Source organism: Ochotona curzoniae, unplaced genomic scaffold (genome assembly GCF_017591425.1).
Source record: "Ochotona curzoniae isolate NIBS_2020 unplaced genomic scaffold, NIBS_Ocur_1.0 contig_1031, whole genome shotgun sequence".
In the NCBI taxonomy this organism is placed as follows: Eukaryota; Metazoa; Chordata; class Mammalia; order Lagomorpha; family Ochotonidae; genus Ochotona; species Ochotona curzoniae.
In genome coordinates, this window is record NW_024464927.1 from 773,271 (window position 1) to 787,678 (window position 14,408).

The 14,408-nt window shown below is 52.4% G+C and overlaps 2 protein-coding genes across 2 annotated transcripts in view; one reads left to right on the forward strand and one right to left on the reverse strand.

The window, feature by feature from the left end:
* LOC121164332 (mastermind-like protein 1) overlaps positions 1–7,058 on the forward strand; it is a 45,874-nt gene extending 38,816 nt beyond the window's left edge. Inside the window, exons 3-5 of the mRNA XM_040992468.1 lie at positions 289–528; positions 3,190–3,286; positions 4,180–7,058. Of these exons, the coding sequence (XP_040848402.1) occupies positions 289–528; positions 3,190–3,286; positions 4,180–5,153 (1,311 nt within the window). The 3' untranslated portion in view covers positions 5,154–7,058. The remainder of the gene's footprint in view (positions 1–288; positions 529–3,189; positions 3,287–4,179) is intronic.
* The window catches only part of LOC121164484 (MRN complex-interacting protein-like), an 813,414-nt gene that overhangs the window by 733,969 nt on the left and 65,037 nt on the right, over positions 1–14,408 (reverse strand). The gene's annotated exons all lie outside the window — the stretch shown is intronic.

Genomic DNA, 14,408 nt, shown 5'->3' on the forward strand with positions numbered 1-14,408 from the left:
GTGCTTGTGTGTACATGGATGGAGTACAGAGCTAGCCCCAAACCCTGGGGTGACGCACACTTATCAGGGGCCTCTTCAGAGTGTTCCTCCCCTTACCGCTGGGGAGCAGGCTAGCACATGCTAGTTGGGTTGTGCTAGGCACCTGCATACGCGGGCAGTGCAGCTGTCGTCTCACCCCACCCCATTGGTGGCTGGCTGTTCCAAAGGCCTTGGTGGGGAGGGTGGCATCCTCACAGGCAGTGCTGATCCGACTGGTGAGTGCTGATTGTGCTTGGTTTCCTCTGATAGGAGCAGAACCCCTCCAGCGTCCCTGTGCCGGCCCAGGCCCCCAGCGTCGGGAGCCAGCAGCCTGCCGTGTCTGTGGCCAGCACCCACAGCAGCTCCCAGTACCTCAGCAGCCAGCAGGCCGCTGTCATGAAGCAGCATCAGCTGCTTTTGGACCAGCAGAAGCAGAGGGAGCAGCAGCAGAAGCATCTGCAACAGCAGCAGCAGTTCCTACAAAGGCAACAGCATCTTCTGGCAGAGCAAGTAAGGGCAAAGGAAGAGAACCACCTTTTGTCCCAACCCCCTTCCCAAGTCACACAGCAGCTGCTAGCTTTGCTTCTGCTTTGCCTGCCTGGCGGCAATGCTGGCCCTGGAAAAGCCCCTTCCAGGAGTGTGCCATTTCTCCTGCAGGGGTGCTACTTGTCAGAAGACGTTTGTCACCAGTGAGGAAGAACGAGCCTAGAACCTGCAGCTGAAGCCACATGACAATAGGCATTTGTTGCAGCGCTTGAGAAGCATTTGGTTGAGGCTGGCACTGTTCTGTAGGTTAAGCTGCTGCCTGCGCAGCACCAGCTCCAACCTCCGGTGTCCCGTACGGGTGCTACTTTGAGTCCCATTTGCTCCATTTCCAGTCCAGCTCCCTGCCAATATGCCTGCAAAAGCAGTGGAAGCTGACCCAAGTCTTTGAACCTCTGTACACACATAGTAGAGTTGGAAGAAGACTCTGGCTTATAGCCTCATTCAGAACCAGTAGATGGAAAATCTCTCTTTTTCCTTTTGTTTCTCTGTAGCTCTGACTTGTAACTTTCAAATCAGTAGATTTTTTTAAAAAGATTTATTTATTTTTATTACAAAGTCAGATATACAGAGAGGAGGAGAGACAGAGAGGAAGATCTTCCATCCGATGATTCACTCCCCAAGTGACCACAATGGCCGGTGCTGTGCCAATCTGGAGCCAAGAGCCAGGAACTTACTTCAGGTCCCCCACACGGATTCAGGGTCCAAAGGCCCTGGGCCGTCCTCCACTGCTTTCCCAGACCACAAGCAGGGAGCTGGATGGGAAGTAGAACAGCGCTCATGTGGGATCCCAGCACATTCAAGATGAGGACTTTAGCTACTAGGCCACTGTTTTGTTTTGTTTTGTTTTTAATAGAAAAAGGCAGCAGTGGCTGGTATAGCTGCATCCCACATTACAGTGCCCAGTTCTGCTGCTCATTGCAGCTTACTACTGTGCACAGCCTGGGAAGCAGCAGATGATTCATTAGTGAGATCCCTGCTCGAGTGTCCAGGCTCCTGGCTGTGACCCGACTCAGCCTGAGGAGGATGAACCAGTGTGTGGAAGATACCTGTGTGGGTGTGTACATGCACACATTGACTCTCTGCATTTTAAATAAATACATTTAAACATTTTTTTAAGATTTATTTTTATTGTAAGGTCAGATATATAGAGAGGAGTAGAAGCAAAGGAAGATCTTCCATACATTGATTCTCTCCCCAAGTGGAGTTGAGCTTAGCTTATCTGAAGCCAGGAGCTCTTCTGGGTCTCCCATGCAGATGCAGGGTCCCAACGCTTTGAGCCGTCCTCCACTGCTTTCCCAGGCCACAAGCAGGGAGCTGGATGAAAAGCAGGGCTGCTAGGATTAGAACTGGTGCCCATATGTGATCCCATCACATTCAAGGTGAGGACTGAGAAAATAGTAGAAGACAGTCCAATTACTTGAATCCTTGCACGCATAAAAGAAACCCAGATGGAGTTCCAGGCTGCTGGATTCTGCCTGCCCAGCCATGGCTGTTGAGGCCATTTGGGGAGTGAAGCAGCAACAGAAGATTGTGCTTTTTTCCTCTTCCTTTCTGTCTCTGTTCTCTTTTTCTCTCTCTCTCACACTCTCACTCTCAGTTTCACGCTCACTCTTATCTTTCTCCTTCCCTCCCTCCCTCCTCCTGTGTATCTCTGCCCTTCAAATAAATAAAATGAAGCTTAAAAATAAAATTTAAAAAATGACTCATGGTTGGCGGCTTCAAATCACTATCATCCAAAGCAGTTAGTTTGCTGCAAGCTCAACCTGAGGCTGTTCTCTAAGTTCTGGAATTCATGTATGATGTACTCACTTGGTCACATGCAACTGCCCAGGTTACAGACCAAAATTCTCAGGATATTAAATTTGGAGTGGAATTTTTGCTCAACTTTAGGACATCTACAGCACACTTTGGTGTGCCTGGATTCAAGCCCCCACTGCAATTCACATCGTGCTTCCTGCTGTTACATACCCTGGGAAACAGCAGCTGAGGGCCCAAGTGGGAGACCCAGGCGGAGTCCCAGGCTCCTGCTTAGCATGGGCTAACCCTAGCTGTATGAGCATTTGGGAGCTGAACCAGCTAGTCAGTGAAAGATGTGTGTCTTTTTCTCTGCCTATCATAAAAACAAGTGGTCTCATTCCTTCCTCTTTTTTTTATTTACTTTACTGATAGGGAGAGGGAGAAAACGGTCATCCAACCGCTAGTTGTCTTGCCGAATGACCACAACGGCCAGATCTGGGCCAGGCCAGGGCCAGGAACTCCATCTGGATCTTCCATGTGAGATTCTGGCCCAAGTGTTTGGGCTATTTGCTTTCCCAGGCACATTAGCAGGGAGCTGGATCAGAAGTAAGGCACAAAGGACCGAACCAGCACTTTTGGATGAGATGCCGGTAATACATGCAGCAGCTTTGGCCACTGGGCCACAACGCCAGCACACCTATTGTTAATTCACCACTCCGTAGGTTTGCCCCATCCTCCTGTTGCCTGCTAATCACAGCAATCTCCCCACACGAGTTCACTGGCCTGTTTTAATTGGACCCATTTGTGAGTGACAACCTTGGGTGATTGACGCTTCTCTGGCCTGCCTTGGTTGTTTTCACATGGATTTTACTGTTATTGGTTTTCTAGGAAAAGCAGCAGTTTCAGCGCCATCTGACCCGCCCGCCACCCCAGTACCAAGACCCAAACCAGAGCCCTTTCCCACAGCAAGTTGGACAGTTCACAGGTAAGGTGCTGCCATGGGAGCCGAGAGGATAGGCACCTGTGGCTGCTTGCTGTTGGGTCCTTTCTGGCTCCAGCTCTGTGCTGGGTACTAGCCGGTGACTTGGGGTGAGGCAGGAAGCAGCCCTTTGCCTCTGCGTCCCTTCAGAACCCAAGCTGCTTCAGACACAGGGAAACTAAACACCCTCCATGGTGTGCTCACTTCATGTCCCAGAGGCAGCTAGCTTCACAGTGGATAGGTGGCCAACAAAGGCGAGAATTCTGCCCACTGAGGTGTCAGCTGTCCCCTTGGAGACGTGCTGGGGACCTTGCTCAGGCCGCTGCTCTCAAGTGACAGTGCTCTGAGAGCTGCCCTGGCCCTGCCTACACTTCCCCTTGCAGTGGCTGGAAAACTGACCACATGCCTATGTCCTGGGGAGGCCAAGTGGCCTTTGAAGTTTGTGCTAACCAGGAGCTGCCAACTGGTCATGGCCATGGCCCAGGCTCCCTCTCACATTGCAGTGGACCATTAAGGGAAAGAAGATAAGTGCTCTCAGCTCCCTTCTTCACCCAGTTTTTATTGTGAGGAAGAGGAGACTGAATACTAAGCCCCAGCCCGTGGCTGCATTGTGGCTCACCCACCCAAGAAAGTCAGTTCTGATGTCCCTGAAGCCAGAAGCCCTAGACAGCCTGTCCCCAAGGACAGGAACCCACTGTCCCCAGCACGGGCTTTCTGCCCAGCCCCTCTGGCCCTCCGGGTTTCCTTCTTGGCCAGTAGAGCACTGATTATGAAATAGCTGGTGTTAGGATAGTCCCTTATACCAGGGCTGAGAACTAACTCCTTGAGGTGTCTCGTCATCTTGTCACTATTAGTAGTATGATGCCAACCTGATGAACAGGACCCTCTCTGTCTCCCAGGGTCCTCCGTAGCCACGCCGGGCATGAGCAACCTGGGTCCGTCCAACTCTCGCTGCCCTCGAGTGTTCCCGCAAGCTGGGAATCTGATGTCAATGGGTGCTGGACACACCTCCGTGTCCTCTCTCCCCTCCAGCCAAGGCCAGCAGGAGCGAGGGGTGGCCCCCTTTGCCAGCTCGCAGGGCATGCCTCCCAGCAGTCTGTATGGCGTGGCCTCTGGCATCACACCGATTGTCACCCCAGCCCCTCCCCAAGCCTCCAACGGCCACAGCCACATGGCCCGGCAGACAGCCATCGGCCCGAGTGCTTCCGTGTCAGCCGCCTATGGACAGAACTCTCTGGGCAGCTCTGGCCTCTCGCAGCAGCACGGTAAGGGAAGCCTGAACTCTGGCTTGAGCAAGCCTCAGGTCCCCCGGGTGTCGGCAGCCATGGGAGGCCAGAATGCCTCTTGGCAGCATCAGGGAATGCCGAGTCTGAGCAGCCAGAGCCCAGCCAACAGTACGGTTGGCCCCTTCCCGGCGGCCTCCAGTTTCCATATGCAGCAGGCCCACCTGAAGATGTCCAGCCCGCAGTTCTCCCAGGCGATGGCCAACAGGCCTGCAGCCCCCATGAACTCCACAGCAGCCACAGGCGCCATTCTGCCAACTGTGAGTGCACAGCCCAGGACCAGTGCCGCCGCCCCACCACCAGCGGCCCAGCAGCAGGCCATGCCGGGCCTGAGCCCTGCGGCACCTGAGCTCGGGGGCTTCAGCCAGAGCCCCGCCTCCCAAATGGGCGGCCGGGCAGGCCTACATTGCACCCAGACCTACCCCATGCGGACCGCAGGCCAGGAGCTGCCCTTTGCCTACAGCGGACAGCCAGGTGGCAATGGGCTGTCCAGTGTGGCTGGACACACTGACCTCATCGACTCCCTGCTGAAGAATAGGACTTCAGAGGAGTGGATGAATGATTTGGATGACCTTTTAGGGGCTCAGTAGGGAGAGATTGGTTATGTTTTTAAGATCTATATCCTATATTTTTGTTCTCAGATTTAAGAAAGAGCAACTACTTTGGACCAAAAGTGCATGGCCCAGGATGCTGGGTAGGAAGAGCCTGGGCCTGGCTAAGGGCCTTGCCCTGTCAGGGTGTGCAAGGCTCCTGGGTCAGCAGTGTAGCCCCTGGGGCTAGTCCCTGCCCATATGCTGGCAACAGGTCCCTTGTTGCCTCTCACGGCGGTTCTCTAAGTGACCAAAAGCCCACAGCAGGAGCAGTGTGGCCCGGGGAAGAGGCCTGTGGGACTGCACTCCTCAGTGCTCGCTTCCTTTCAGCTCTGCACCTGCCCCAGCGCTGTGCACAAGTGTTTGTGGAAACTTTATATACCATAATTATTTTGCAACTTATAGCATAGAAAATATATATTTGTAATGTTAGAAAGGTTTGTAAACAGCTTAGGAGTGGTGAGCAGCCTTGGGAACATGTGGATTCCTCCTCTCTGTCAGCTCTCGGGAGGAGAGTGGGTGCTGGGGCTCGCCAGCAGCGCTGGGCAGTGCCTACTGCCCTCTGGAAGTGGCTCAGCGTGTGAGGGCTGTGCCCTCCAGACGTGTGCAGCAGCTTCCCTGCACCTCTGCGTGTCCCATGACCTTTTCGTCTGCCTCCTTCCGCTCTTCCGCTCTCCAGCCAAAGTGGGAAAGAGTGCTTTCTGTTGGAGGGGATAGAGCTGGCCAGGTTCCTTGGAGAGCTGGCTGCAGGAGGCCACGGCCTGGGGGAGGGAGCCCCGCTCCGCCCAGGGCCTCTGCGCCCCGCACCATGACTTGCACTTTCACAGAGATCGCTTTATAACACTAACACGCCCTGAGATGCAGGTGGGTCTTGATGTTTATTAGTTCTATGAGTTGATGGACTTGACTGAGCTGAGAGGCAGGTAGAGGTGCACACACAGGGCCGGGAGAGGCCACGCCTCACTTTCCCTGTCCCTGGAGCCTGAACGCGGCTCTGTCTAGAAATGTCACATGAAAGAACTAAGCCAGGAGAAACACGGCCAGCCTGCAGGGTCTGGAAGGGCCTTGCCCACTTGCCCATTTGTTGTCTTGCACCACAGTGCCTTGTTTCTGGGGGTGCTCAGGCCCTCAGATCCCAGATAGCCATTTGCCAGCACAGGTGGAGTAGGGGCTGTTTCCCCTCTGACAGCCTCCCTGCCTTGCCCCATCAGCTTAGCTCTCCAAAACCCCTGTTCTACCCACCACGCAGGCTGGCCAATCAGAAGGTGAGGACGGTGTGTCTGCAGGTTTTCTACCAAAAAACAGGGCTGGAGGCCGGCCTGGCCCTCTGCCGTGCCCCCAGGGCCGCGGCCCTGCTGCCAGCCTGGCCCTCGCCCTCTGCCTTATTGCCGGGGTTGCCACACAGACAGGGGCATCTCATTGCTGCAGTGTCCTAGCAATAAAATGTGACTCTTAGTCGCGCCCAGGGAGCTTCCCGTGGCTTTATTTATGAATCTGGTTTTGGGAGCCATGGGAGAGCTGACATCCAGCACCCCCTTCCCCAGAGCCACGACTCAGAAGAAAAGGGTGCTCGGACTTCCTACACATTCGCTTTGTGTAAATAAATGTTTACAGTTTTATATGGAAGATGGAATGAGCGTTAGAGCTGCCGACTGTATATTTTTTACTTTTATAGATTTAAAAAAAAACTATCATCCTTTATATATGTGTCTTGGGGGGAGCTGTGATAAGTTTTATGGCAAACAGTTGGTATTGTTAACTTTTTATTGTCATCAAAAGTACATGAAAATCCTATTAATCCCGTTATTCTTCTACTGCCCTTAACCCAGGTATACACCAAAAAAAGAAATCTTTTCTTTTTCTTTGTTTTATCATTATAAAAATAATAAAAGTATTTTGTTAGTATGGAAACTGCCTGTGGTGTTGACTGCTGCGGGCCCTGGCGTGGGGGGAGGGCGGCAGGTTCCATGAGTCTCAGGTTGTAGGTTGACGGGTGCTCAGTCGGAGCTCATGGCACGCTGAGACACCAGCCCCCTGGGGTTGGACTGCACGGTCTGCTTGTGCAGCCTCAAAGAAGCTGCAGTCCTAAAGAGTCAAGGAAGGGGCCGTTTCCCTGGCGCAGCAGGCTTAGCTTCTCTGACTGTGACACTGGCATTCCTGTCCCAGCTGGTCCACTTCCAATCCAGTTCCCTGTTTAAGGCCTGGGAAAACAGCAAAGGATGGCCAAGTCCTTGTGCCCCGCACTCACATGGGAGACCCAGAAGAGGTTCCTGGCTCGGGATTGGCTCTGCTTCAGTCTTTGCAGCCATTTGGGTAGTGAACCAGCAGACAGAAGATATGTGTCTCTCTTTCTGCAAATCTGCCTTTCAAAGGGAAATAAAAACTTATCCAAAAATGGGCCTGGTGCAGTGGCCTAGCAGCTAAAGCTCTTGCCTTGAGTATGCCGGGATCCCACACTGGTGCTGGTTCTAGTTCCGAGAGCTCCACTTCCCATCCAGCTCCCTGCTTGTGGCCTGGGAAAGCAGTGGAGGATGGCCCAATGCTTTAGGACCCTGCACCTGCATGGGAGACCCGGAAGAAGTTCCTGGCTCCTGGCTCTGGATCAACAAAGCACTGGCCATTGTGGTCGCCTGGGGAGTGAATCATCGGATGGAAGATCTTCCTCTCTGTCTCTCCTCCTCTCTGTATATCTGACTTTGTGATAAAAATAAATAAATCTTTAAAAAAAAAAAAACTGGACCCAGCGTGATAGCATAGTGGTTAAAGTTCTCACCTTGCACACGCCAGGATCACATATGGGCGCTGGTTCTAAACCTGGCAGCCCCACTTCCCATCCAGTTTACTACTTGTGGCCTGGGAAAGCAGTGGCGTACAGCCCAAAACCTTGGGACCCTGCACGCACATGGGAGACCCGGAAGAGCTCCTGGCTTGGGATTGGCTCAGCTCCAGCCGTTGCAGCCTCTTGGGGAGTGAACCATCCAATGCAAGACCTTCCTCTCTTTCCTCCTCTGTATATCTGCCTTTCCAATAAAAATAATAAAATCTTATTTTTAAAAAAATGATGGGGAGGAATGAGTTACAGAGGCGGGGAGTGGAGATGCGTGTCCTTTGACAAGGGAGATGTCCCAGCCACAACCCAGCTGCATGAGGCATCGTGAAGAGGCAAGGACCGGTGAAGTCCTGGCTAGGTGCACAGCCTTGCAGGGATCGTGCGATAGATGCAGGAAGCAGGCTGTCCAGCTGGCATCATTGTCTACCTCACATTGCCGGTACCAAGCAGCCGTGCTTAAGACTGGAACGATGGGAAGCACAGCTGTCACAGGTATTTTAAATATTTATACCTTTTCAACATAACTTGCAATAATCATTTTTGGGAGGGCTCTTATATTGCAAGGCAGTAGAAAGGAGAGCAAGTAACATAACTCCCTTCCCACTTCCTGGTTATAAAGTTACCAGCTAACTCTCAGAATCCGAAGAGGCATTGAATAGCCAGGCCCAAGAGTGACAAGGACCAGGCAGCTCCAGGGCCCTGCAGCTCTGCCCGCGCGAGGGGTCTCACGAGTCTCCAGTCGGGCCAGTGGCAAGTGGAGGTGGGTTTCTGATGGGACGGGTCACTCAGCAGCTGCTACAGAGCTGCTGCCACTGCCAGGACCCGTGCTAGGGTGGCAAGGTCCCCACACCTAGAGCTGCAGTGTCCTGTGGTCACTGGAATGTTGGCAAACACGGGAACATGTCTGGGCATCAAAGGTGTTGGGCAAAGACCCTTGGGCTACCCCGCAGCGCGCCCTGGGAGCTTGGGGACCTGGATTTGAGGGGGATGGGAGATCACACAGGGATCACAATGACCTGTGGGTTTCTGCCCAAGTAAGGAATTACAGTTGAGGGACTTCCGTAGGTAAGACCATGGCATGTGTACGTAAGTAGGGGGCTGAGACCAAATTGATTTGGAGGGGAAAACAAGAGGGCTTTTAAGAGTCAGACCTGGGGCTGGCGGCGTGGCCTAGCGGCTAAAGTCCTCGCCTTGAACGCCCCGGGATCCCATGTGGGCACCAGTTCTAATCCCAGCAGCTCCACTTCCCATCCAGCTCCCTGCTTGTGGCCTGGGAAAGCAGTCAAGGATGGCCCAAAGCTTTGGGATTCTGCACCCGTGTGGGAGACCCGGAAGAAGTTCCAGGTTCCTGGCTTCGGATTGGCATAGCATCAGCCGTTGCGGTCACCTGGGGAGTGAATCATCAGATGGAAGATCTTCCTCTCTGTCTCCTCCTCCTCTCTGTATATCTGACTTTGTAATAAAAATAAATAAGCCTTAAAAAAAAAAAAAAGACCTAAGTGCAAGCACACATGGGAGACCTGAGCTGGGGTAGTTAGCATCAACCAGGACCAAGTACTACCCACTGGCACACACTAAAGCCAATACTGGGGCGTAACAGGCTCAGGCCTGGTTTAGGCTGCTCCCACTGTTGCTTCTTGTTCCTGACAAAGGAATTTCCCAGGCTCTTTTAAACTTTATCCATCCAGCACCTTGCTAATGGCAAACCTTGCGCACACTGGTGGGTCCTTGGCCCAGGTTGAATTGGTCCACCTCTTGTTCTGGCAGGAACAGTGTCCTTACCCAATCGTCCTAAACACATTCCAGCTCGTACTGTTGGGTATTGCAGCCCAGCCTTACCTGGTCCACACCCAGACACAGCCCTCATGTGGTTCAGCGAGAGATGAGACCTAGCCCAGGCCCTGCTACACCCACACTGGCTCTCACTAGTACCAGCGGGCGCTGGAGTCTAGCCCAGTCTGACGCTCCTCAGACCCAGTCCCCATCCATGCTGAGGGAGATTGCAGCCATGTCCAGCCCAGCCAGGCGTGTTCCAACCACAGATCCTCTGTGTGCCATCGGAGATTGCTGTTCCGTATAGTTCCCAATATATTCTGCCCCCAGACCTAATTCACATGCTGATTAGTGTCATGGACCAGCCTCACCTTACCCATTCCCTGTTCCAACTCTCACTGGTAGGTTCTCTGATCTAGCCCTGCAAGTTCGGTGGCCTTGTCCATGGAAGACCTCAAAAGTTGTTCCTCACTTGGTCATGAATCCTCAGGTCCCTGGTTGACCCCACCTGTGTCATCCCACAGACCAGATGTCAGTTCACACCCGTAAGTCCCCAGAACATGGCACTGGGTGAACCAAGACTTCACCTGGCACCATTGGTGCTCGGGCCACCCAGACCCTTCCCTGCCCCAGGGGGCCATGCCACCCAGCTATCCACACCCTAATTGGAGGTCCACATGGGCATGTATCCCTCTTAACTATGTAAACATCAAAAATAAAATGACTTTATTACTTAAAAAAAATCAAGACAGCAACCCAGACCGGGCAAGGTTACAGTACCCACCATCATACATGTGGGTCAGGTTGGGGGTGGGCCAAGCTGGGCCAGTTCATAACACCCACCGGCAGATGTGAGCACCAGGACAGGGTACAGGCCAGGTCAGGTCAGGCTGCAACACCAGTTATTTCACATTACGGCCGGGACTGGAGGCTGGCTGGGCTGAGCTAAGCTACATCAGCCACCAGCATGAGCTTGAACTCGGGGTAAGCTGTGCTGGACCAAGCTACAGCATCCCCAGTGAACAGCATACCCAAATGCACATGGGAGTTATGGCAGTCCATTGGGACCTGCAGAGAACATCTACTACAGAGCAGAGGATTGGAGAGCAGAACACATTGGACAACTCTCCCAGCCACAAGCACTTGGACCTTGGAAAGATTTCCTCTGGAGCAACAAAATCAATAGCATTTCAGAACCACTTCAGCAAGACCCTTTGAGCATGCCCCATGTTGGGGACCTGGGATGAGTGGGAGGCTGGGTGAGGCTTTTCCCTTTATCTCCCCCTCTTACCCCAGATACAGAAAAAAATAAATTTTTAAAAAATGTGGAAACAATGGTCTTACCCACTTTCCTGTAGCCCTTGACCCTAATCAACTATGTAAAGATTATCAAAATAATAAAAGGATTTTTTTAAAGATTTATTTTTATTATTTTTTCATTGGAAAGGCGGATGTACAGAGAGGAGAGACAGAGAGGAAGATCTTCCGTCCGATGATTCACTCCCCAAGTGAGCGCAACGGGCCGATACTATGCCGATCCGAAGCCAGGAGCCTCTTCCGGGTCTCCCACGCGGGTGCAGGGTCCCAAAGCTTTGGGCCGTCCTTGACTGCTTTCCCAGGCCACAGGCAGGGAGCTGGAAGGGAAGCGGGGCTGCCGGGATTAGAACCGGCGCCCATATGGGATCCCGGGCGTGCAAGGCGAGGACCTTTAACCACTTGCGCCACCGCGCCGGGCCCAATAAAAGGATTTTTAAAAATCAAGTGCTGTACTCTTGGAGCATGCTCCACATTGGGGACCCTGAGATGACATACAGTGGCCGTTGGCCAACCCCAGGTACTGTTGTGGCTAGGATGCTGGGTGAAGCTTCTCCTCTCCCTCCCTTCCCCCAAATACAGGAAGAAGAAAAAGAAAACTGGAAACAAATTCTTTAGTCCACTTTCCCTTATTCCTCAACTCTTCCCATTCTAATAAGTGGTCCAGATGGCATACATCCTTCTCAACTAGGTAAACATCATCAAAACTAAAATTTAAAGAAAAATATACAAGATTAGGTGGCCAGTGTGATGGCTCAATTGATCCTCCACCTGATGCACTCACCAGCATCCCATATGGGCGCTGGTTCTAATCCCGGCAGCCCTGCTTCCCATCCAGCTCCCTGCCAGTGGCCTGGGAAAGCAGTCAAGGACGGCCCAAAGCTTTGGGACCCTGCACCTGCGTGGGAGACCCGGAAGAAACTCCTGGATCTCTCCTGGCTTTGGACCAGCTCAGCTCCAGCCATTGTGGCCACTTGGGAGGTGAACCAGCACTCAGGAAAATCTTTCTCTCATTGTCTCTCCATAAATCTGACTTTCCAATAAAAAAAAAAAAAATCTTTTTAAAAAGAGATTAGGTTTAAAAAGAGAAAGAAGGAAAGAAAAGGAAAATTCATTTTCTTGTGTGACAAGGACTGAGAAAGTATCTGTCCTTAACACCTTTGTTCCCATAACAACAACATCCTGGAAGGCTGGCACATGCCAGACAGCAGGATCGCAGGGCGGCAGGGTCCTGCAGGCAGGATCTGCCCAGCGTGGTGCTGTGCCCAGCGAGGTTGCTGTGCCCAGCATGGTGCTGTGCCCAGCCTGTTTCTTAGGCAAGGAAGTCAAAGTGCAGAGGAGTAGTTCTAGTTCACCTTTTTTTTTTTTCCTAAGAAAGGGGAAATAAGTCACATGTGTTTGTTCGTTTGTGCAAAAAGGAAGGCAGGAAAGATAACTCAGAAACCAGAGATTAAGCCCTGGCAGGCGGTAGAAGGTGAGGGTTGGGGAGGCTAGGAGGAGGGCTCAACTGCCTCTGAGCAGAGCTTTGAATCCTGTTAACATACACAATCAATCAAACCAACACAGATGAGAGAAATCCATCCTGCATTTTAAAGAAGAGAAACAGGTGGCAGAGCAGCTGTTCAGAGGACTAAAGCCGGAACCGCCTGGCCTCAGGCCAGGGAGCAGAGGGTGGCCCCAGCCTGCGGCCCCCAGCTGGGGGGACCACAATGCAGAGACCCCAGCCTGCCTAGCTTAGGTGGCAGCCATGCAGACAGCAGTGACCAGAGCTTTCCCAGGGTGGGGGGCGGAGAGAAGAAGGAAGTAGGCAATTTTTTTTTTTTTCATTGGAAAGGCGGATATACAGAGAGGAGAGACAGAGAGGAAGAGCTTCCGTCCGGTAGGCAATTCTCTAACAGCTCCACATGTCCGCCAAACGGGAAAGTTCCCTCCACACAACCTTAAGGGCGAACAGGAGCTACCCGTGCACCCCCAAAAGGGCATGTGCCACCTGTAACACCGGGCCCCCTGCTTTCGGTTTAATAATGGTAACTTAAACCTCATTTTAAAAATTTCAAAGATGTGGGCCCGGCGCGGTGGCGCAAAGTGGTTAAAGGTCCTCGCCTTGCACGCCCGGGATCCCATATGGGCGCCGGTTCTAATCCCAGCAGCCCCGCTTCCCTTCCAGCTCCCTGCCTGTGGCCTGGGAAAGCAGTCGAGGACGGCCCAAAGCTTTGGGAACCTGCACCCGTGTGGGAGACCCGGAAGAGGCTCCTGGCTTCGGATTGGCATAGTATCGACCCGTTGCGCTCATTTGGGGAGTGAATCATCGGAGGGAAGATCTTCCTCTCTGTCTCTCCTCTCTGTACATCCGCCTTTCCAATAAAAAAAATAATAAAAAAATAAATCTTTAAAAAAAATTTCAAAGATGAGGCCTGGCGCGGTAGCCAAGCTGTTAAAGTCCTTGTTTAGAATGCACCTGGAATCCCGTATGGGCACCGGTTCTAATCCCGGCAGCTCTACTTCCCATCCAGCTCCCTGCTTGTGGCCTGGGAAAGCAGCAGAGTGTGACCCAAGTCTTTGGGACCCTGTGACCACATGGGAGACTAGAGGAAGTTCCTGGTCCTGGCTCAGCCCCAGCTGTTGAGGCCCCTTGGGGAGTGAACCAGCCAATGAAAGATTCTCTCTCCCTCTCTCCCCTCTCCCCCCACCCCGTGTGTGTGTGTGTGTGTGTGTGTGTGTGTGTGTGTGTGTGTGTGTGTGTGTTTATGTGTGTGTCCATCTCTCTGTAACTCTGCCTTTCCATATAAATAAATAAATATTTTTTAAATAGATTTAAAAGATGTTCATAGGGGCCACCATCATCATGTAGTGCCGCCTGCTACTCCAACCTCCCACATGGGCACCAATTCAAGCCCTCGTTTGTCCGCTTCCAATGCAGCTTCCTGCTAACGGCCCGGGAAAGCAACAGAGAATGGCCCACTCCTCTGAGGAACCTAGATGAACCTCTTCAGTTCAGCCCAGCTCCAGCCCTTACAGTCACTTCAAGAATGCACCCATGGATGAAAGATTCTCTGTGTGTGTATGTATATATTCATGTCTCTCCTCTCTCCGTATCTCTGCCTTTTAAAGAAATAAAATCTTTTCCTCAGCTGTAAGCAACTGCCTAAGCAAGTGTTTTGCTGCTGGGAGAAAAGCAACTAATAGCTGGCCAGCATCCTGGACCTGGTTAATGCTAAATCTGTATTAACTATACCAGTGTGGCAACACAGTTGCCTAATCTAGTTGTTTAAAAAGATTTGTGGCAGGGGGCAGACACCAACATGCCAGGAGACAGGGTCTAGGGGCCAGTGTGTGAG